Source organism: Bison bison, unplaced genomic scaffold (assembly GCF_000754665.1).
Source record: "Bison bison bison isolate TAMUID 2011002044 unplaced genomic scaffold, Bison_UMD1.0 scf7180017864466, whole genome shotgun sequence".
NCBI lineage: Eukaryota > Metazoa > Chordata > Mammalia > Artiodactyla > Bovidae > Bison > Bison bison.
In genome coordinates, this window is record NW_011495027.1 from 6,597,207 (window position 1) to 6,619,380 (window position 22,174).

General features: G+C 35.0%; 1 protein-coding gene across 4 annotated transcripts in view; it reads left to right on the plus strand.

The window, feature by feature from the left end:
* Nucleotides 1–22,174, plus strand: part of PKN2 (protein kinase N2) — a 141,301-nt gene that overhangs the window by 59,172 nt on the left and 59,955 nt on the right. For all 4 annotated transcript variants that reach the window (XM_010860347.1, XM_010860348.1, XM_010860346.1 and 1 more), the window contains 4 exons: nucleotides 12,741–12,895; nucleotides 20,646–20,763; nucleotides 21,105–21,250; nucleotides 21,336–21,549. In XM_010860347.1, coding sequence (XP_010858649.1) covers nucleotides 12,741–12,895; nucleotides 20,646–20,763; nucleotides 21,105–21,250; nucleotides 21,336–21,549 — 633 coding nt within the window. The remainder of the gene's footprint in view (nucleotides 1–12,740; nucleotides 12,896–20,645; nucleotides 20,764–21,104; nucleotides 21,251–21,335; nucleotides 21,550–22,174) is intronic.

Genomic DNA, 22,174 nt, shown 5'->3' on the forward strand with positions numbered 1-22,174 from the left:
AGGCTATATATTGTCACCCTGCTTATTTAACTTCTATGCAGAGTACATCATGAGAAACGCTGGGCTAGAAGAAGCACAAGCTGGAATCAAGATTGCAGGAGAACTATCAATAACTTCAGATATGCAGATGACACCACCCTTATGGCAGAAAGCGAAGAGGAACTAAAAAGCCTCTTGATGAAAGTGAAAGAGGAGAGTGAAAAGTTGGCTTAAAGCTCAACATTCAGAAAACGAAGATCATGGCATCTGGTCCCATCACTTCATGGCACATAGGTGGGGAAACAGTGGAAACAGTGTCAGAGTTTATTTTTTTGGGCTCCAAAATCACTGCAGATGGTGATTGCAGCCATGAAATTAAAAGACGCTTACTCCTTGGAAGAAAAGTTATGAGCAACCTAGACAGGATATTAAAAAGCAGAGACATTAGTTTGCTGACAAAGGTCCATCTAGTCAAAACTATGGTTTTTCCAGTGTAATGTATGAATGTGAGAGTTGGACTATAAAGAAAGCTGAGTGCTGAAGAATTGATGCTTTAGAACTGTGGTATTGGAGAAGACTCTTGAGAATCCCTTGGACTGCAAGGAGATCCAGCCAGTCCATTCCAAAGGAAATCAGTCCAGAATATTCATTGGAAGAACTGATGTTGAAGCTAAAACTCCAATACTTTGGCCACCTGATGCGAAGAACTGACTCATTTAAAAAGGCTCTGATGCTGGGAAAGATTGAAGGTGGTTGGAGAAGGGGATGACAAAGGCTGAGATGGTTGGATGGCATCACTGACTCAATGGACATGAGTTTGAGTAAACTCCAGGAGTTATTGTTGGACTGGGAGGCCTGGCGTGCTGCAGTCCATGGGGTTGCAAAGAATCAGACACAACTGAGCAACTGAACTGAACTGAACTTGGCTGTGCAAAAGATTTTAAGTTTAGTTAGGTCCCATTTATTTTTGTTACTCTAAAAGGTGTGTCAAAAAAGATGTTGCTGAAATTTATGTCAAAGTGTGTTGTGCTTATTTTTTCTCTTAAGAGTTTTACAGGATCTGACCTGTAACCCACAATCCTATCCATGCTGTTTTTGTAAAATACTAAGAAAGTTCAATTAAAGGTTGTAGTAGTTATAAATTTTTTCAGCAAAATTACTTCAGTTGAGTGACATCTGACAAAGGTCACCCTGAGTACACAGAAATCGTGATTAAGATCCATTAATAACTAATGAGCATTTGTTATAATCTGGACAGTTTCCAGATGACTGTATAAGGTAAGCATATCTATTTAAACAAGAAAGCTGCATCTGGAGGGAAATAACACAGTTAACATAATTGTAACACAGGTCAAGAATCTGGAGCAGCTTATTTTAAAAATCAGTGTATAAGTAAAAACCAAAATGTTGACCAGTGAATAGTAACTGAGAGACATAGATTGTCTTTGTGAGAGTGGTAAATAAATAGGAAGATAGTGCTTCAGTATATTACTGCCTTTATTAATTTAGATTTGGCTAGATTTACTTCAATTATATTCAATTATATTTCCTCTTATTTAAAAAAAATTAAATAGTTTTGTTCCCTAAACAGACATCCTGGCTATACAAGACAACATTATGAATATTGAGCATTGGGAGTCAGCTAGGTGTAAAGACCATAGTTTATATAATCCAAGGTCTCATCCCAGCTGGGCCATCATGTATTTATGTGGTTGTATACCACTTGTAGTGGTACAGTCTCTCCAGGCCTTGTTTCTCATTCATAAAACAGAGAAAATACAGACTATTTATGCTCTTTCTATGGTGTTTGGTGAACAGGGGTTTTATTAGCCTAAGAAAAGGTCAAGTATGAGGCATTTAATTGTTGTTCTTTAGTAACTAAGTCATGTCCAACTCTGCAACCCCATGGACTGTAGCTTGCCAGGCTCCTCTGTCCATGGGATTTCCCAGGCAATAATATTGGAGTGGGTTGCCATTTCCTTCTCCTGGGGGATCTTCCCAACCCAGAGATCGAATCTGTGTCTCTTGCATTGCAGGCCAATTCTTTACCACTGAGCCACCAGGAAAGTCCATGAGACATTTAAGCTTTTCTGAATCTGAGCATGAAACCTGTATTGGCATGTAAGTAAAATCTGAGGAAACTTTCCTGAGGCTGGGAAGTAAAGATTCAGTTACAATACTAACCTCCAAGAAAATCAAGGAAACAGTTTAAGGCTGAGCCTTAGTTAGAAGTCTTCTATGGATGAGGACTGCTCCTGTGTTCTAGAACTCTTAACTCATTTTGAAAGCCAACCGCTCAGTTGTGGATTTAGAGAAAATACTAAAAGCACCAGAAACAGTATATCTGTTGCTCTGCACATTGTTGGGGAAACTACTAGCAAATTCCATTTTTACTCATCTTTCTGCCCTTGGAAAATGTTATGCCTAAGGAGAATAACACGAATAACTAGAGAATTGGAAAAAACATATACTTGTGGTTCATTGACTAAGCTAAAGCCTTTGAATGTGTGGATCACAACAAACTGGAATATTCTTCAAGAGATGGGGATAGTAGACCACCTTACGTGCCTCCTGAGAAACCTGTATACAGGACAAGAAGCAACAGTTAGAACTGGACATGGAACAATGGACTGGTTCAAAATTGGGCAAGGAGTACGTCAAGGCTGTATTAATGTCACCCTGCTTATTTAACTTATATGCAGAGTACATCATCCGAAATGCTGGGCTAGATGAATCACAAGCTAGAATCACAATTGCTGGAGAAATATCATCAACCTCAGATATGCAGATGATACCACTTTAATGGCAGAAAGGGAAGAGGAACTAAGGAACCTCTTGATGAAAGTGAAAGAGGAGAGTGAAAAAGTTGGCTTAAAACTCAACATTCAGAAAACTAAGATCATGGCCTCCAGTCCCATCACTTCATGGCAAATAGATGGGGAAACAATGGAAAAAGTGACAGACATTTTTTTCTTGGGCTCCAAAATCACTGCAGATGGTGACTGCAGCCATGAAATTAAAAGACGCTTGCTCCTTGGAAGAATAGGTATGTCAAACCTAGACTGTTTTAAAAAGCAGAGGTGTCGCTTTGCTGACAAAGACCCATATAGTCAAAGCAACGGTTTTTCCAGCAGTCAAGTATGGATGTAAGAATTGGACCGTAAAGAAGACTGAATGCTGAAGAATTGAACTGTGGTGCTGGAGAAGACTCTTGAGAGTCCTTGGACAGCAAGGAAAGCAAACCAGTCAATCCTAAAAGAAATCAACCCTGAATATACCCATTGGAAGGACTGATGCTGAAGCTGAAGCTCAAATACTTTGGCCACATGATGCAAAGAACTGACTCATTGGAAAAGACCCTGATGCTTGGAAAAATTGACGGCAAGAGGAGAAGGGTGTGACAGAGGATGATGATGTTGGATGGCATCACTGATTCAATGGACATGAGTTTGAGCAAACTCAGGGAGATAGTGGTGGACAGAGTGGCCTAGTGTGCTGCTATCCACGGGGTTGCAAAGAGTTGGACGCAATTTGGCAGCTGAACAGCAACAAGGAGCTTTTAACCATGTCGTATTTTCTGCTGACTTCTAGAGTGGTATTTCAAACCAAGATGGATTTTCTGGGCTTCATCTGAGAATTTATAGCCTTATTACCTTTTGGATAATTACCTGAATATAGGTATTATCCTACTGACTTTGCCTTTTGTCATGTTTAAAGTTGAACTCTTCTTTTCTGGAACACTGCCTCTAAATCTTTCCCTTTTGTTTTCTGCCTTGTTAATGGCATGGGCCCCATAATCTATAAATGAAATCTGACATTTACTATAGATTTCTTTCTCTCTTTTTTACTTTCAGGCTTCAGTGTAAGTCATTTCACCAAGCCTGTAGATTTTACCTCTGACACAGGTCTCGAATTTGTATTCTCAATCCTCACTGCTAAAGCCTCCAAGTTCAGGTTTAATCCAACCTAAACAGTGCTACCAGTAATTTTTACTTAGTATTCAGTTTTGATCCTGTTACTTTCTTGCTTTAAATCTCTCAATGACTTTCCATTCTTTACAGAATAGAGTACAAATTTGTAGCATTACAGAGATACCCTTCATATAATCTGGGCTCTGTCTCTTACTTCAATTCTGACGCTGTTCCTCCTAAATCTAATTTTCCCATCTCCTCCTACCATTTATATTTGCTTTCTCTCTCTCTCTTGTTTTAATCTTTCTTCACAAGTGTTTGGGGTGTTTGTGTGTTTGTATGTGTGTGTGTATTGGTAGAATCTAGGTGGTGGGAATATGGGTGCTCACTACACAATTCTTTGAATTCTTCAGTATACTTGAAAATGTTAATGTATGCACACATATACTATTTAGAAATGGACACGCATACCCCTTTATGTACGTTTATAGACTGTATCTTCTAAGCTGTCTGAGAAAAGGAATTTTTTTCTCAAGTCCTTTGCACAATACCTGAATATTTATGATGTAACCATTTCCCTGTGTTAAATTCCCTTTGTTCGAAATATCTAGGGTGGTTTCTGTTTGTCAACTAGACTCTTAGTGGTATACCTTCTTTCCATACCATATAAGAAATTTAGAATAATTTCAGTCTACTTAACTCCACTTATGTGCTGTCATCGTTCATATTCTAGTTCTATCATTGTATCTTCAATTCCATAAATTAGATTAATTATTATTTTATATAGTCATTGTTGGTTTACATTTATTTTCTTTGTACATCATTTCCTCATGCTTCTCAGACCTTCCTTCATTTTGTTTCTTTTTCTTCTTAAAGATATAGACTTTAGAAAGATACTTTCTCTGGTATATCATTCTAGGTTGGAATTTAATTGCTATCAATAGCTGTAAACTATTATTTTATGTCTTCTGGATTGCCCTGTAGTTGAATAGGCAGCTGCCAGTCTAATACTTAAACTGTGCTGATATTCTGCCCTTTCTCCCTAGATGTTTTTAACAAGCTATTTGTCTACAGTGTTCTGTATAATGGTATAGGTTTCCTTTCATTTGATCTGCTTGGGATTTGTTGGGTTCCTGAATCTGAGATTTGTGTGTTTCATTGATTGTGAGAAGTGCTTAGCCCCTCTCCAATATTGCTCCTCCTCTATTCTCTCTTCTCTTTCATTTTGTTGCTCTAACTAGACGAATAGTAATTTCTTCAAGTCTTTGCTCATTTCTGTAATAATTTCTTTCTGCGTGTCCAGTTTGCTCTTGACCACGTATATTATATTTCTAATTCTGCTGTCCATCTATCTATATACATATATATATATATTTTTACTACTACAATTTATGCTTAGTTTTGTTCATCTTTGACAGTCTCTTGCTTTAGTCATTCTTTTGATACGTTTTTAATTTAACTTTACCTATAAAATATACTTTTTCACATTTTGTGCAACATAATGACAACAAATGAAATCTTTGCTATGCTACTCCTAGTTTTTTCCTCACTCGTGGTGAATTTCTTTTTCTGCCTGTACTTTGTGATTTCTAATTGTTGTACATTTTCACTGGAACTTTACCTGTGGGAATTATTTTAGTGCCTGGATTTAAAGTGCCTTCTTTCAAAAAGGATTTGAATTTGTTTCTGTAAGATGCCTGAAAGCATTAATCTGAAGCCAATTAAAATCAATGCTTAGTTTTGGCAGGGTTGCATAGATAGTATGGTTTCCTGTGTCAAACCTGTATGAGAGCAATAGGAATTTTGTTTTTTGTTTTTTAAAGAATATCTATTTCCCTTCCCCCTAGTCACCCCAAGCCAAAGGCAAGTCAATAAATTCAGCTGTTATGGATGACAACTTTGAGGTTCCTGTCTTTAATCATGTTTTTCCTGATCTGACTACTTTGTAAGAGTCCTTAGGCCTTTTCTTGAACTCTTATTAAAATCCAAGCTTTCCTTTATTAGGATGATGAGAACCCAATAAGTACTTTTGTTCAGAAAAGCAAAACCATTCTCAGAAGCACAAAGGTACAAATGTCTACTTATATCTGTCCTGGAATTCTGTCACATGCATCATGAATGTACTGCCTCCTCCCTAGCCCCCAAGTGCAAGTAAGTCTGAGAAATCTTGCTTTTTTGTTTTTATTTTCCCCTTAAGCTGCCTCTTATTTTAAGCATGAAAGAAGGAGATTACACATGGAGTATTAAGTTAGTCAACCTACCTTGTCAGGTACTTAAAGACTTCAAATTTTTGCTAGCTAATTTATTTGAGGTGTTTTGTAGCACTGTGATTTTTTTTATAACTGTTATCTCTTCTAGAGTTATTTTTGTGGAATTATAATTTCCTAGAATGTTTTCCAAAGCTATCACACACACAAAAAAACAGTTACAGGCCAATATCACTGATGAATATAGACACTAAAATCCTCAATAAAATACTAGCAAACCAAATCCAGCAATACTTTAAAAGAATCATACACAACGATCAAGTGGGATTTAGCCTAGGGAAGCAAGGGTTTTTCAGTATACACAAGTCAATCAGTGTGATACACACCATTAACAAATTGGAGAAAAAAACTGTATGATCATCTCAATGGAAGCAGAAAAGACTTTTAATAAAATTCAACATCCTTTTATGATAAAAATTCTCCAGAAAATGAGTATAGAGAGAACATACTTAAACATAGTAAAGGCTATATATGGCAGTCCCAGAGCTAACATCATACTCAGTGGTGAAAAGTAGAAAGCACTTCCTCCAAGATCAGAAATGAGTCAAGATTCTCACCGCTTTTATTTAACATCATTTAGGAAGTCCTGCTGCTGCTGCTGCTAAGTCGCTTCAGTCGTGTCCGACTCTGTGCATCCTCATAGATGGCAGCCCACTAGGCTCCACCGTCCCTGGGATCCTAGCCACAGCAATCAGAGGGAGAAAAAAAAAAAGGAGTCCAAATTGGAAAGGAAGAAGTAAAACTGTCACTGTTTCCAGATGACATTGTGCTATACATAGGAAATCCTAAAGATGCCACCTAAAAATGCTTATCAATGAATTCAGTAAATTTGCAGGATATACAATTAATATACAGAGATCTATTGCATTTCTATACATTCACAATGAACAATCAGAAAGATAAATTAAGGAAACAGTCCCATTTACCATTGTATCAAAAAGAATAACTAAGGAGGCAAAAGACCTGTATTCCAAAAACTATAAGATTCTGATGAAAGAAATTAAAGATGACACAGATAGAAAGATAAACCCTGTTCTTGGATTGGAAGAATCACTATTGTTAAAATGATCATATTACTCAAGGTAATCTACAGATCAGTGCAATCTCTTATCAAAATACCAATAACATTTTTCACAGAACTAAAACAATTTTAGAATTTATATAGAAACACAAAAGTCCCTGAATAGCCAAAACAATCTTGACAAAGAACAGAGCTGTAGAAATCAAGCTCCTTGACTTCAGACTATACTGCAAAGCTACAGTTATCAAAGCAGTATGGTACTGGCGAAAAATCAAGGGAATAGGCTAGAAAGCCCAGAAATAAACCCATATTCTTATGGTCAATTAATCTATGACAAAGGAGGCAAGAATATACAATGGAGAAAAGACAGTCTCTTCAGCAAGTGGTGCTGGAGAAACTGGACAGCTGCATATAAAAGAATGAAATTAGAACATTGTCTATCGTCATGTACAAAAATAAATTCCGAATGGATTAAAGGCCTATTTAAATCCAAAAATGTTAAACTTCCAACAAGAAAACAGCAGAACACTCTTTGACATAAATCATGGTGATTATTTTTTGGAACCCTCTTGTAAAGTAAAGGAAATAAAAGCAAAAATAAACAGATGAGATCTAACTAAAAAGCTTTTGCACAGCAGAGGAAACCATTGATAAAACAAAAAATGTATTGAATGGGAGAAAATGTTTTCAAATGATACAACTAATAAAGGATTAATACCCAACATACGTAAACAGCTCATACAGCTCAATGCTTTTAAAAAAATTTTAAAATAGCCCAAAGAAATGAATAGACACTTAGCCAAAGAAGAAATGCAGATGGCCAACAGGCACATGAAAAGATACTCATTATTGCTAATCATCAGAGGAATGCAAATCAAAACCACAAAGAGGTATTGCCTCACATCTGTCAGAATGGCTATCATCAAAAAGCCTATAAAAAAACAAATGTCTGCAAGGAGATGGAGAAAAGGGAATCCTTGTACACTGTTGATGGGAATGTAAATTGGTGGAACCACTGTAGAAAAAAGTATGGAGATTTCTCAGAAATAATATGACTCAGTAATTGCACTCCTGGGTATATATCCAAAAAAAACCCAAACCACGAATTCAAAAAAAATGCATGCACCCCAATGTTCATAGCAGCATTGTTTATAATAGCCAAAGTATGGAAACGACTTAAGTGTCCATTCTCTGATGATAAAGAAGCTGTGGTGTGTGTGTGTGTGTGTGTGTGTGTGTGTGTGTGTGTGTGTGTATATATATATATATAATGGAATACTACTCAGCCATAAAAAGAACAATTTTGCCATTGTAGTCACATGGATGGACTTGGAGGACATTGTGCCAAGTGAAATAAGTCAGAAAGATAAATACTATATGATACTGCTTATATGTGGAATTTAGAAAGTATGACAAATGAATATAACATAAAATAAGCAAAGTTGTTGCTAACAGAGAACAAGCTAGTGGTTACCAGAGAGGAGAGGAAAGTTGGGGGAGGGCAGTGTAGGTGTGGGAGAATGAGGTACAAACTATTGAGTGTAAGATAAACTCAAGGATATATAATACAATGCTAGTAATTACAAATATTTTGTAATAACTGTAAATGAAAAGTAACCTTTAAAAATTGTATAAAAGTTAAAAAAAAATTTAAACAAATAAACTAGAGAAAGTAGCAGGTTGAAAGAGAAAACAGCTAAAATCTAAAGAATACAGCACAGTGTTTTTCTAACCTCTAAATGAGTAAAAAGTGGGCTTTATAAAATAAGACATTTCTAAAGTTGAATTTCTGATTGGCTTATGTATACTTGTGACTTTTGCAAATTACTTAGTCTCTCTGAGTATGCTTTTTTATTTGTAAAATGAGGTTATATTACAAAATTTGTGAGTTCCTTTGGAGATTAGATGGCAGAAATATTGGCTGCTTAACTGAGCCCTGACACGTAATTTTATTGAGCCCTACGTTTTAGCCTAAGCACTATTCAGGATTTATCTTCACAGTAACACCCAATTTGTGGTTAGATAATTATAACACAGATATTAAGTATCTGATTAAGATCACACCAATAAGTAACAGTCACAGGATTTTAACTCAGACATTCTGACCTCAAGAGCCCAGACTTTAACCATTGTGTTCTTTGTTTTTTTTAATTTTATTTATTTATTGGCTGTGCTGGGTCTTTGTTGTTGGTTACGGGCTTTCTATAGTTGGGGCAAGTGAGGGCTAGCTACTCTTTGTCTTGGTGTATGGTCTTCTTGTTGTGGAGCACAGGTTCAGTAGTTGTGGCACACAGGGCTTATTTTCCCTGTGGCATGTGGAATCTTCCCGGATCAGGGATCGAACCTGTGTCCTTTGCATTGATTGATAAGTGTTGAACTGTCAGGGAAGTCCTCCAGTGTGTTATTTCTTATGTTCTTAAAATTCTTTTAAAACTCAAGATGTAATTTTCCGTGGAAACAGTATTAGACATTATAATATTACAAATTGACCAACTGATAGAATGAATGGCTATTTCAGTGTTGTGGACAATGTGCTTTAAATGTGTGAGAATTTCTTATTTAGTATCTTTAATAGTTTATAATCTAGTTTCTATATAAATGCTTCCAGAGACAAGGGATTTTATTACATTTTTAAGGTAAACCATTTAATTTTTAGATAACTCAAAATATAAGGAATTTCTCTTTTTCTGTGATAAAAGTTTTGCTATCGCTACCTTTACCCATTGTTTCTAACTCTCTACCCTAAGAGAAGATTGTGAAAGGACAGCTTCTTTCATAATTTTTTAAATGTTTAGGCAAAAATCATTTCTCTTTCTCACTGTAGGCTAAACACCATCAAATATTTTATAAGTAATACATTTCCATACATGTCTCTAATGAGGACCTTTTAACTCTGATTTCATTCCAGTTCTTTTTAAAAATGTGCTTACTAGAAATTAACTTTATGTACCAGATTTTTTATAATTTTTTTTCCAAGAGTCTTATATCAGTTATGTTTTAAAAAAAGGGAAATGGAGGAGAAAACGTAATTGTTCATAAATCTGAATATACTTTTTAGTCATTACTGTAACGTGCATTTGATTTATGTATTCAGCAAACACTTGTACACTGACTAGTTCTAGTTAATGTTTATTGGATTTACTATGCACCCTGCCCTTTTCTAAGCTCTTTACACATAACATTTAGTCACAATAATTCTGTGGGGCAGAGGTCATATTCACTATTTAACAGATGAGAAATATGAAGCACAGAGCTATTAGATAATTTATCCCATATCTCATGGTTTGTACTAAATCTCAGGGCCCAAACTGAGATTCAGACCTAGGCACAACCTCTGAAGTGTGTGTGGGGGGGTGTGTTTGTGTGTATAGTTATGTCTTAACCTAGGCTACTTTAACAAAATACCATAGGGACTTCCCAGTGGTCTAGTGGATAACACTCCACACTACAAATGAAGCGGGGGCCTGGGTTTGATCCCTGGCCAGGGAACTAAGATTACACATACCACAACTAAGCCTGTGAGCTGCAACTCCTGAGCCCACACACTGCAGCTAGAGAAGCCCTTGTGCAGCAATAAACACCCAATGAAGCCAAAATAAATAGTAAATAAAAATATAATAATAATTAAAGGAACTACTTCTTAGCAATTAAAAAAAGAATTTAAACAAAATTTTAATTGTTTTAAATTCTTTTTGTTTAAAGAATTTAAACAAAATACCATAGACTATGGTTTTTAAACAAAATACCATAAACTAGAAATTTGTTTCTCATGGTTCTGGAGGCTGAGAACTCCAAGATTAAGGTGCCAACATGGAGTTACAATGATGGTCCTCTTCCTCATTTGTAGACATCTTTTCACCATATCCTTACGTAACTAAGGGAGACTACCCTTATGACCTCATTACTCCTGAAAGCCTCACCTCCCAAGTTCTCTCACATTAGAGGTTCAACATATGAATTTTGGGGGTGAACAAACATTCTGTGAAATATGTTTAATAGTTCTTTTGTGTGCCTGAAAAATTATCTACCTTTTATAGTGGTTTTAAGTGTATGTCACTTATTAAAAAAATCAACTTTCGGAGCAGTTCATTTGTAATATGAGAATTTAGTAACAATAAAAACCATTCATGAATTTCAATCCTAGTTAATAACTCTGACTCTACCTATTTCCTGATGTGTAAAGCGTGCCTAATATCTGTCTCAAATGGTTGTTTTTCTTAAAGAATTAATATGCATGTATACACATATTTGTGTGTATAAATTATACTGTTAAATATGTAAGTATACACACAGAGTCTAGGACACTTGTTTACAGGACTTACAAACAGCTAAAAGGTAGCATAGCACAGCAATTATTAAGCTAGACTTTGGAACAGAACTGACTTACTAGCTGTATGACCTTGGGCAAGTTTCTTAACTTCCCTGTGCTGTAGTTTTTTTTCTGTAATATAGATATAATACTTGTTACAGGGTGGTTTATGAGGCCTAGTGAGTCAAGAAAGTCCTTAGATCAGGACTTACACCTTGTAAAGTAGCTATATAAATTATAAAATGGTATTATTTTGTATCAGTATATAACATAGTATCTGTATTTTTGTAAGTTCATTAACTTGGTGTGGATAAAACACAAAATAGTGAACTTCAATATGAGGAATTTTAGATATGTGGTCAAATTATTAGATGTGTTTCAACAATAATGGATTATCAAGAATAATTAGAATGTTGTATTTGAAGTTTTTGTTTTTGTTTCCAAATAAAAGTACCATGGTATGCTTTATGAAAAGCAGTGGACTTAAATTTTTGGTCTTCCTACACCCCCTACCATCATAGTCGAAAATAAAATGTGAAGGCTTTATGCATACACTTAGATTATTACTTAATTAATGCTAGTATGATATTTGAAGTACCCTTAGTCCTGTTTATAAGTAATTATTTTAGTAGAGTTTGTTTGAGAATGCTTTATTTTCTAACTAATCAGGTAATAAGTAGGGAATTTAGTTTAATTGTTGAACAGATTAGTCAAAATGATTTAATTATAAAGTAATTGTGCTAGTAAAACTTTGAACAGTGATTAAACTCAGCTTCAGACTCAGGATAGTCACTTCTATAGTATCCTTGGCAGGTGGTCCTACAACTCCACTTGAATATTTTCCTGACTTAAATTCTCATATTATCTGTAAGCGTGAAAGTAAAGTTGCTCAGTCGTGTCCGACTCTTTGCGATCCCATGGACTGTAGTCTACCAGGCTTCTCTGTCCATAGGATTTTCCAGACAAGATTACTGGAGTGGGTTGCCATTTCCTTCTCCAGGGGATCTTCCTGAGCCAGGGATCAATCAAACCCAGGTCTCCTGCATTGCAGGCAGACGCTTTACCCTCTGAGCCACCAGGGAAGCCCATATAATAAATTCTCATATTATCTGTAAGCATAAGGAGATTCTATTTAAATGACTTTAAGCTTATCTCAAACTTTATAATTCTTTATTCTTTGAAAATATTAACTTGCAATTTTAAGCAGCAATTCATCCTAGTAAGTAATTTTTAATGTGCTGTTTGACTTACAGATTGCCCACGGACTCCAGATACTCCCAGTAGTGACTCTCGTTGTTCCACCAGCAATAATAGGTTGATGGCCTTACAAAAACAATTGGATATAGAACTTAAAGTAAAACAAGGTGCAGAGAACATGATACAGATGTATTCGAATGGATCCTCAAAGGTAAGTACAGTAAATAAATGTAGGCGTATACAGTTGATTCTTGTTATTCACAGATTTCCCCATGTGTGATTTAGCCTACCGGATAAAATTTATTTGAAACCCAGAATCAGAATTTGTGGCACTTTCACAGTCATTTGTGGACAGGGTACAAAGGTATAAAAAATTTATCTGATGTGAATGTTCACAGTCGATGTGAATGAAGTGATACTCTTCTTGTTTAAGCTCTTATACTGTAAACAAGTATCCTTTTCATGGTTTGTTTAGTACTACATTTCTTGCATTTTTTTGCTTTTCATAATTTTACTGTTTAAGCACTATATTAGGATTTCTGAAATCTCTTTAACCTCCAAATTTATAAGTATTGACAATAAAACAAGTTGGAAACTAAAGATTTCTAAAGTAATACTTTCTAAATTGCTCATTTCTACCAAAATCAATCAGTACAACTTTTTTAAGTAGAATTGTCCAAGTAAAGGGTGCAGAGGAACTGTCCACAGAAAACTGCAACTTTTCTGTAAATCTATAGTTGTTCTGTTAATAAAACAAAATTTATTTAAAAAGATTTAAGCTATAATGAGTTTTCCATCACTACATACAGATCTTTAAGAAAGAACAAATGAAAAGAGAAAACATTCTATTGTTAATGATTGGACTCATCTTTGGGTGCTTTAGGGCATCTGGTATGGACATGTTACTCCTAATTGAAAACTAGTGTTATAGGGAGCACTTGTTATTAATGGGAGTGTGTCCTTTTTCTGAGATGTAATGTGAAAGAGAAAATGTTAGGAACAACCAAACCAGTTTAACATGAAGGTCCTTTCCAATCTAAGGTTTTATAGTTTTATAATTTTCAAAAAGTTTTAGAAAGGTGGATTTATCATAAAATCCACCCTTTTACTTTCAGCTTATTTAAAGATTTTTGTCTCTGTGAATTAGTTTCTTCCATATTTTAATAAAGATTTCATAATTTCAGAATAAAAGTGAGTAGGAATTTTTTTTTTTTTTTTTTTAAGTTTAGCAGGAATTTAAAATTGGGGGAAGAGAAGGGGACAGTGGGCGTCTTTGCTTGGAGACATGTACCTTACCTGTGTGTGTGTGTGTGTGTGTTTATAAATAAGATTTTTTTAAGCTTAAGTGTGAAAATTAGTTTCATTATGTGCCATATTTCAAAATAATTTTAAAATTATTTTTAGAGAAATGTATTGTTCCTACTTGATATATTACTTACATGATTTAATACTTAATAGTATACTACTTCACTAACTTTGAACTTTTATTATGGGGTAGTAGAGTTGATTTTTCTGTGTTATTATTTTTAGTATTGATCATTAGTTTGGGTTTTTGTTTTTGTTTTTTTCCCACTTTTATCAAATGTTATTTTGGGCTTCCTTTTTAAAAAGCAAATATGGTGTTCTTGAAACTGTGAATGCACCATATTATGCTGAGTGTTTTGAAATGAAAACATTCTGGAGTAAACTTTTAACCTAGGGTTGATGGATTAGATTAAGAGATTGATGAATCCTTGAAGTTATAAGAAAATTGTAGCCTGCCAGGCTCCTATCTCCATGGGATTTTCCAGGCAAAGATACTGCAGTGGGTTGCCATTTCCTTCTTCAGGGGATCATCCTGACCCAGGGATTGAATCTGCATCTCCTGCATTGGCAGGTGGATTCTTTACCACTGAGCCACCAGAGAATCCCCATATTCTGATACATAAGATGAATAAGAGGATGAATAAGAGTGCCACAGGTTTCGCCGTACTCTCAAAGTGGTCTGTAAGCAACACCCTCCCTTTCCCAAATTTAATAGATTTATGGATGTATTAAAAGGAAAACATAACTTATAATAACCACAGGTTGAAAAATAAAGAGGCCTGTGAGTAGAATCTGATAAAACAAATGGGTAATTTCCATTTGTTTTTAATTAGCCTTTTATTTTTGATTAGATTCATTAATTTGAGAAGGGGTCAAGTTCAATATCCAGAGCATATCAACAGCCATTATAGTCTTTGAGATAGGTCTGTGAGTTATTCTTGTCTAGATTTGGTTCTAATAGTAATAGTCATCAGTTCTAGCAGTTATTCTCGATGAAAAGCCATGAACTAATGGGGAAATATCTGAATCTCCAGAAAGGCACAATAAGACTTTTTCTTTTTTCCTTTTCCCCCACTGAAAGAACTTTAAGCAATGAGGTATAGTGAGAGGTGTAGCTAGCATAAAGACAAACCAGATTATAAGTACTTTGTACAAAATTAAGCAGTTGAAATTCTATCTTATAAGATGTGTGGAGCCGCTAAAAGACTTTTAGCAAAGAAAATATGTGTTCAGATTTAAAATCTGGATAGTTCACATCCATCTTCCTCAGACTTGAAAAATTAATGAGAGGGTCAAGTCTACAGACAGCAAGTTTAAGGAAGCTTTTGTAGTAGTTCAGGTTAAACATGCTTAAAGCCTCTTACAGCACCAGTAAAAAAAAGAAAAAGACAGAGTCAAGCAGTTTTGGTAGAATAAATATTATGTACTGTCTGGATATGAGGAAGAAGGAAGAATCAAAGATAATTCTTAGATTGGTTATATGAACAGACTGATAAATGGTAGTATCCTTCACAAAAATAGGTATTTCTTAATGAGGAGCAGATTTAGGGATAGGTATGACTAATTCAATTAGGCAGTAGATAGTCCCCTTCAGAATTTTGCTTATTTGATTCTGTGATACAGTTTTTACCCCTGTGCATGTTAGAGCCTGAGTTGTCCTTTTGAAAGGTAAGTCAGATATTTTCACATGCTTATTAAAAACCCTGCAGGGACTTTCTAGTAATTTTAGAACAAAATCTTACAAAAGAGTCCTTACTGTGATCTGCAAGTTCATACATGATTTACCCCTGGCTACCTTCCTACCTTATCTTCTAAAACTCTCTCATTCGCTCTCATTACACTCTAGCCATACTGGCGGCTTTACTGTCTTTTGGACATACCAAGCACACTTACCTCAGAGCCTTTGCATTTACTGTCTCTGCCTAGATAGCTCTTCTCCTAAGTACTTTCATGGCTTTCTCACTTCATTACAATCTGTGCTCATATGGTACCACTTCGAAAAGTTCTTCATTACTATCCTGTGTAAAATAGCACCCCCTGCCTCTCTTTATCCCTTTCACTGCATCACCTCTACCTGAAGTAATACACAATTTCTTTATTTTCAACATTAAAATGCAAATTCATGGCTCTTAAATAGTACATTGATTTTCAGAATAATTTCTGAGGGCTTGATAAGACATGTTGAAGAAATGTTCCCTATTCTTATATTCAGATGACAGACCAAGGTGTTCATTAATATATTGGATTATTTCTAGCCTCTACCACTTTTGAAAAAAAATGCCTCTACGTTTTTTCATTCTCTTTCATCATTGAAAATACCTGGCCATCTATCTAGGCCTTCCTTTCCCAGTCTTTTAAAACAGATAGCCAGTGGGAATTTGTATGACTCAGGAAACTCAAACAGGGGCTCTGTAATAACCTAGAGGGGTGGGATGGGGAGAGAGGTTCGAGAGGGAGGGGACATGTGTATACCTATGGCAGATTCATGTTGCTTGGCAGAAACCAACAAAATTCTGTAAAGCAATTATCCTTCAGTAAAAAATAAAAATAAAGTTCACATATTCCAGTCTTATATATACCAAGGGAACATTTCATGCAAAAAAGGACAGAAATGGTATGGACCTAACAGAAGCAGAAGATATTAAGAAGAGGTGGCAAGAATACACAGAACTATACAAAAAGATCTTCACGACCCAGGTAATCATGATGGTATGATCACTCACCTAGAGCCAGACATCCTGGAATGCGAAGTCAAGTGGGCCTTAGGAAGCATCACTGCAAACAAAGCTAGTGGAGGTAATGGAATTCCAGTTGAGCTATTTCAAATCCTAAAAGATGATGCTTTGAAAGTGCTGCACTCAATATGCCAGCAAATTTGGAAAACTCAGCAGTGGCCACAGGACTGGAAAAGGTCAGTTTTCATTAGAATCCCAAAGAAAGGCAGTGCCAAAGAAGGTTCAAACTACTGCACAATTGCACTCATCTCACACACTAGTAAAATAATGCTCAAAATTCTCCAAGCTAGGCTTCAACAGTACGTGAACTGTGAATTACAGATGTTCAAGCTGGTTTTAGAAAAGGCAGAGGAACCAGAGATCAAATTGCCAACATCCACTGGATCATCAAAAAAGCAAGATGGTTCCAGAAAAACATCTATTTCTGCTTTATTGACTCTGCCAAAGCCTTCAACTGTGTGGATCACCACAAACTGGAAAATTCTGAAAGAGATGGGAATACCAGACCACCTGACCTGCCTCTTGAGAAACCTGTATGCAGGTCAGGAAGCCTCAGTTAGAACTGGACATGGAACAACAGACTGATTCCGAATAGGAAAAGGAGTACATCAAGGCTGTATAATGTCACCCTGCTTATTTAACTTCTATGCAGAGTACATCATGAGAAACGCTGTGTTGGGTGAAGCACAAGCTGCAATCAAGATTCCCAGGAGAAATATCAGTCACCTCAGATATGCAGATGACACCACCCTTATGGCAGAAAGTGAAGAGGAAATAAAGAGCCTCTTGATGAAAGTGAAAGAGGAGAGTGAAAAAGCTGGCTTAAAGCTCAAAATTTGGAAAACTAAGATCATGGCATCTGGTCCCATCACTTCACGGCAAATAGATGGAGAAACAGTGGAAACAGTGGCAGACTTTATTTTGGGGGGGCTCCAAAATCACTGCAGATGGTGATTGCAGCCATGAAATAAAAAGACACTTATTCCTTGGAAGGAAAGTTATGACCAAGCTAGACAGCATATTAAAAAGTAGAGACATTACTTTTGTCAACAGAAGTTCGTCTATTGAAGGCTATGGTTTTTCCAGTGGTCATGTATGGATGTGAGAGTTGGACTATAAAGAAAGCTGAGTGCCAAAGAATAGATGCTTTTGAACTGTGGTGTTGGAGAAGACTCTTGAGAGTCCTTTGTAGAATGCGGAATGCTAATTACTAATAGTCAACTATTTTATCTAGTCTGTTAGGCTGTGTGCTCAGTCACGTCTGACTCTTTGCAGCCCCATGGACTGTAGCCCGCCAGGCTCCTCTGTTCATGAGATTCTCCAGGGAAGAATACTGGAACGGGTTGCCATTTCATTTCCTTCTCCAGGGGATCTTCCTGACACAGGAATCAAACTCACATCTCTTGCATCTTCTGCATTGGCAGGCAGATTCTTACAACTAGTACCATGTGGTCTGTTAGGTTGAACCAAATGAAATTGCTATTTGTTTAGTTAAAATCAGTCAGATATTGGCATGTTCTTATGGTTCAACCTATTTATATAAAATTTTTCTCATAATCTTAGGATAAAAATCAATATTTTTGTAATGTATAAACCAAGTCTTATGCTTTGGATCTAGCTTTTCTCTTGCCTTGAATGTATTAGGTGCTCAATAAATAAGTCCATTGAATGCCTGAGAAAATACAACTGATAGTAAAAATTCGTTGAATGCTGGAAAGCATTAGACTGACATTCAGTAACTGTCAATTGCCTGTGATAGGTAACATCCAATATCACTTTTAAAAACCTTTTTCACACTTTAGCATCTGTGCAGATATTTCAGAAGTCCATGTGGAAAAATCATTTACCTTGTAAAATGAAATACAAATACTTGTCTTTGTGTGTTAAATTAAAATAGTTAAGAAGAGTATTTCTAAAGAAGTAAATGACAGAACTACTGTTTACAGATAGTGATAAAAGTAATAAGAGTAATAGCTTATTTGAAAAGCCTAGTATTTTAAAAACACTTTACTTAATATTTATACTTTTACATTAGAACTTCATTAAAATAATATAATTAATCATTGTTTTTATTCCTCTAAAAGACAACGTTTTAATGGCAATCATGCTAGGCAATATAATTTTAGTTTTATCTAATGCTTACAGCAGCTCCCTATTGTAGAGAATGGTATTCCTATTTACATGATTTCTTTAGGAAAGCTATATATCCCATTAAATTAGAAGTTTTGAAGTATTAATATTTCTATTATTTTAATCTGGTCTCAAAGAAATAGAAAAGTTATTTTGAATCTTTAGTCTGATTTTCCTCCTGGATAACAGAAGGAAATTTTAAAGTTTTTTTTTCATTTTAAACTTGGAAGATTAATATGTATATTCATAAAAGCATATATAATGAGTCATAGACAGCAATTAGATTCAAACTAATGTCCTTAATGGTAAAGCATAGTTTTAAAAAAGTATAGTGTGTGTGTGCACGTGCATGCATGCACAGATACACACACACATTTCATGTAAATGAATATTTAAAGGACTTAGTAAACTATTTAAGCCCAGCTCCTTAATGTGAAATCTGAATATTTTATTTAATAAACAACAAAGTCTGACCAGATGCTCGTTCCTAAATTATTAACTGTAGGAATAGGAGAGAAATGAAAGAAAAATTCATGTATTTGCTAATTGCTTTTGCCTTCAATGCATGTTAACCTAGTTCGGTGTTTAACATGATACATTTTTCACTTCACTTTTTTTTCCTTATATATATTGTCTCTCCCATCGTAAATATCTCCATTCTCCCCTTTATTCAGTGTCATGATATATTGTGTGTGTTTGATTTATTGAAATGATGCTGCACATCTGATGCTTGTCTCTTAGCTTCTAGTATTTTCAAATTAATACAGACTGCCTTAGTAGAGATGTGTAAACAATATGAAAAAATTGGTCTTTCCTATGATTGAGTGCTTTCTAACTTGATGCTTAGTTGTATTTATCATTCCTTTTTTTTTTCTTGTAGATTGAAGCATACTAGACTTTGACAGCTAATATAACTAACTAGGAGATGGCATTAACTTCTGTTACTTGTCTCATGACTTAAAAAAAAAAAAAGAAACCCTATATTGGTTACTGTGGCTGCTGTAATCAGTTAACAAATTCATTGGCTTAAAACAACTCAACTTTATTATGTTATAGTTTTATAATTGAGAAATTGGAAATGGATTTCACATTCTGGAGTATGTAGGAGAAAGTTTGTTTCCTTGCCCTTTTTAGCTTCTGGAGGCTGCCATGTTCCTTGGCTCATGGCCCTATTCCTCTGTCTTTGAAGCCGAAAACAGTGGCTCCTGTTCTTCTCACATGACCTCCTCTTCTGCCTTCCTTTTCTACATTTAAGGACCCTTGTGATTACATTGGGCCCATCTGACTCTGTATTTTAAGATTGGGTGATTGACAGCCTCAGTTCTATCTGCTATCTTAATTCCCCTTTGACATATAAGGTAACAAATTCACAAAGTTTGGCGGATTGCCCCATGGACATCTTTATGTGGATTGTTATTTTGCATACCACAGTTCCTAAAATGGTAAGTTTTTTGTGATTCAGTGTTACCGGAACTTGAATGAGAAAAAGGACATTATTTCACTTAATTCAGGCCCTTTCTTGAAGTCTTGAGACATATAACAGAAGTTTATTCAGTAAAACTAACTCCCTAGCTTTTAACTAATGGAATTGTTTTTCTTATTTTCCATCCGATCAGTTTGATAGTTTTTGAAAGTAAATATATCTACAAGTATATATATTATAGTACTCAGAAATATATTCTTTTGATCTTTGTTTTTCACTTGCTGATATCATTTGATGTTACTTAGAAGTTATAAAAATGTTTTATTTGTCTGTGTTTCTGCTTACCTTTTCAAACTTACTTTTCATAGGATCGGAAACTCCATGGCACAGCTCAGCAACTGCTCCAAGACAGCAAGACAAAAATAGAAGTGATACGAATGCAGATTCTTCAAGCAGTCCAGACCAATGAATTGGCTTTTGATAATGGTGATGGAACAGATAAAATTGTCATTTCTTACCATTATGGGCATATATAGTACTAAATTAATTTTATATAGGAAAGAAGTGGTGGTTCAGAATTAGGGAGGAAAGAGGCATACTGTTTTTTATCTTGAGTTTTTATCTTTGAGTTTGGGTGGCAAAAATAAAAGATTGTGTATTTTAACATTGTGTCTGTTAAGTGTTTATTTACTTCAATGTTTATTGATTTTTAAGTACTAACTTTTCTTTTAGAATAAGGATTACTTTCTTTTTCTTGAGTTTTAGTTACTATGTATTAGAAAGTCAAATAAATGGTTCAATTAAGTTTTCTTTTTCCCCTTCTTTAGCCAAACCTGTCATAAGTCCTCTTGAACTTCGAATGGAAGAATTAAGGCATCATTTTAGGATAGAGTTTGCAGTAGCAGAAGGTGCAAAGAATGTAATGAAATTACTTGGCTCAGGAAAAGTGACAGACAGAAAAGCACTTTCAGAGGTAATTTTAAATAAAAATTTTAGCTTAATAAATACTCAAAGAATATAATTATTTAAATGATAATGTTATCTTTTCCCTTTGTAAGGCTCAAGCAAGATTTAATGAATCAAGTCAGAAGTTGGACCTTTTAAAGTATTCATTAGAGCAGAGATTAAATGAACTTCCCAAGAATCATCCCAAAAGCAGTATTATTATTGAGGAGCTTTCACTTGTTGCATCACCAACACTAAGTCCACGTCAAAGTATGATATCTACCCAAAACCAATATAGTACCCTGTCCAAACCAGCAGCACTAACAGGTATGTAGCATATATCTTCCTGATTTTTTTTCATGCGTTTTTAGTCTATATTTGGTTCTGATTTAATAATAATGAATAAAAATGTGTTTATACAATTTTTAAGTATTGTGGTGAGATAGAACAGAATTTATTATTTTAACCATTTTAAAATAATGGTTAATAACATTTTAATAATAACCAGATAATGGTTAATAATATTTAATAATATTTTAAAATAATCAGAATTCATAGGCATTTAGTATACCCACACTAATTGTACAACTCTAACCGGTTTCTGGTTCTGGGATATTTTCATCACTGCATAGGGAAACCCAGGACCCATTAAGTAGTCATTCCCAATTCCCCCTTTCCCCTCAACACCTAGCAGTCAAAGTTGATTTTCTGTTTCTATAAATTTGTCTATTATAGATGTTTCCTATAAATAGAATTTTATAATTTGTGGCTTTCTTTGTCTGATTTCTTTCATTTTTCTGTACTGTTTTCAAGGTTCATTCTTTTTAAGACATATATCAATACTACATTCCTTTTTATAGCTAAATATTCTGTTGTACAGGTATATGTCTGGTTTTATTTATCTGTTCATTAATTGATGGACATTTGGGTTATTTCCACCTTTTGACTACTG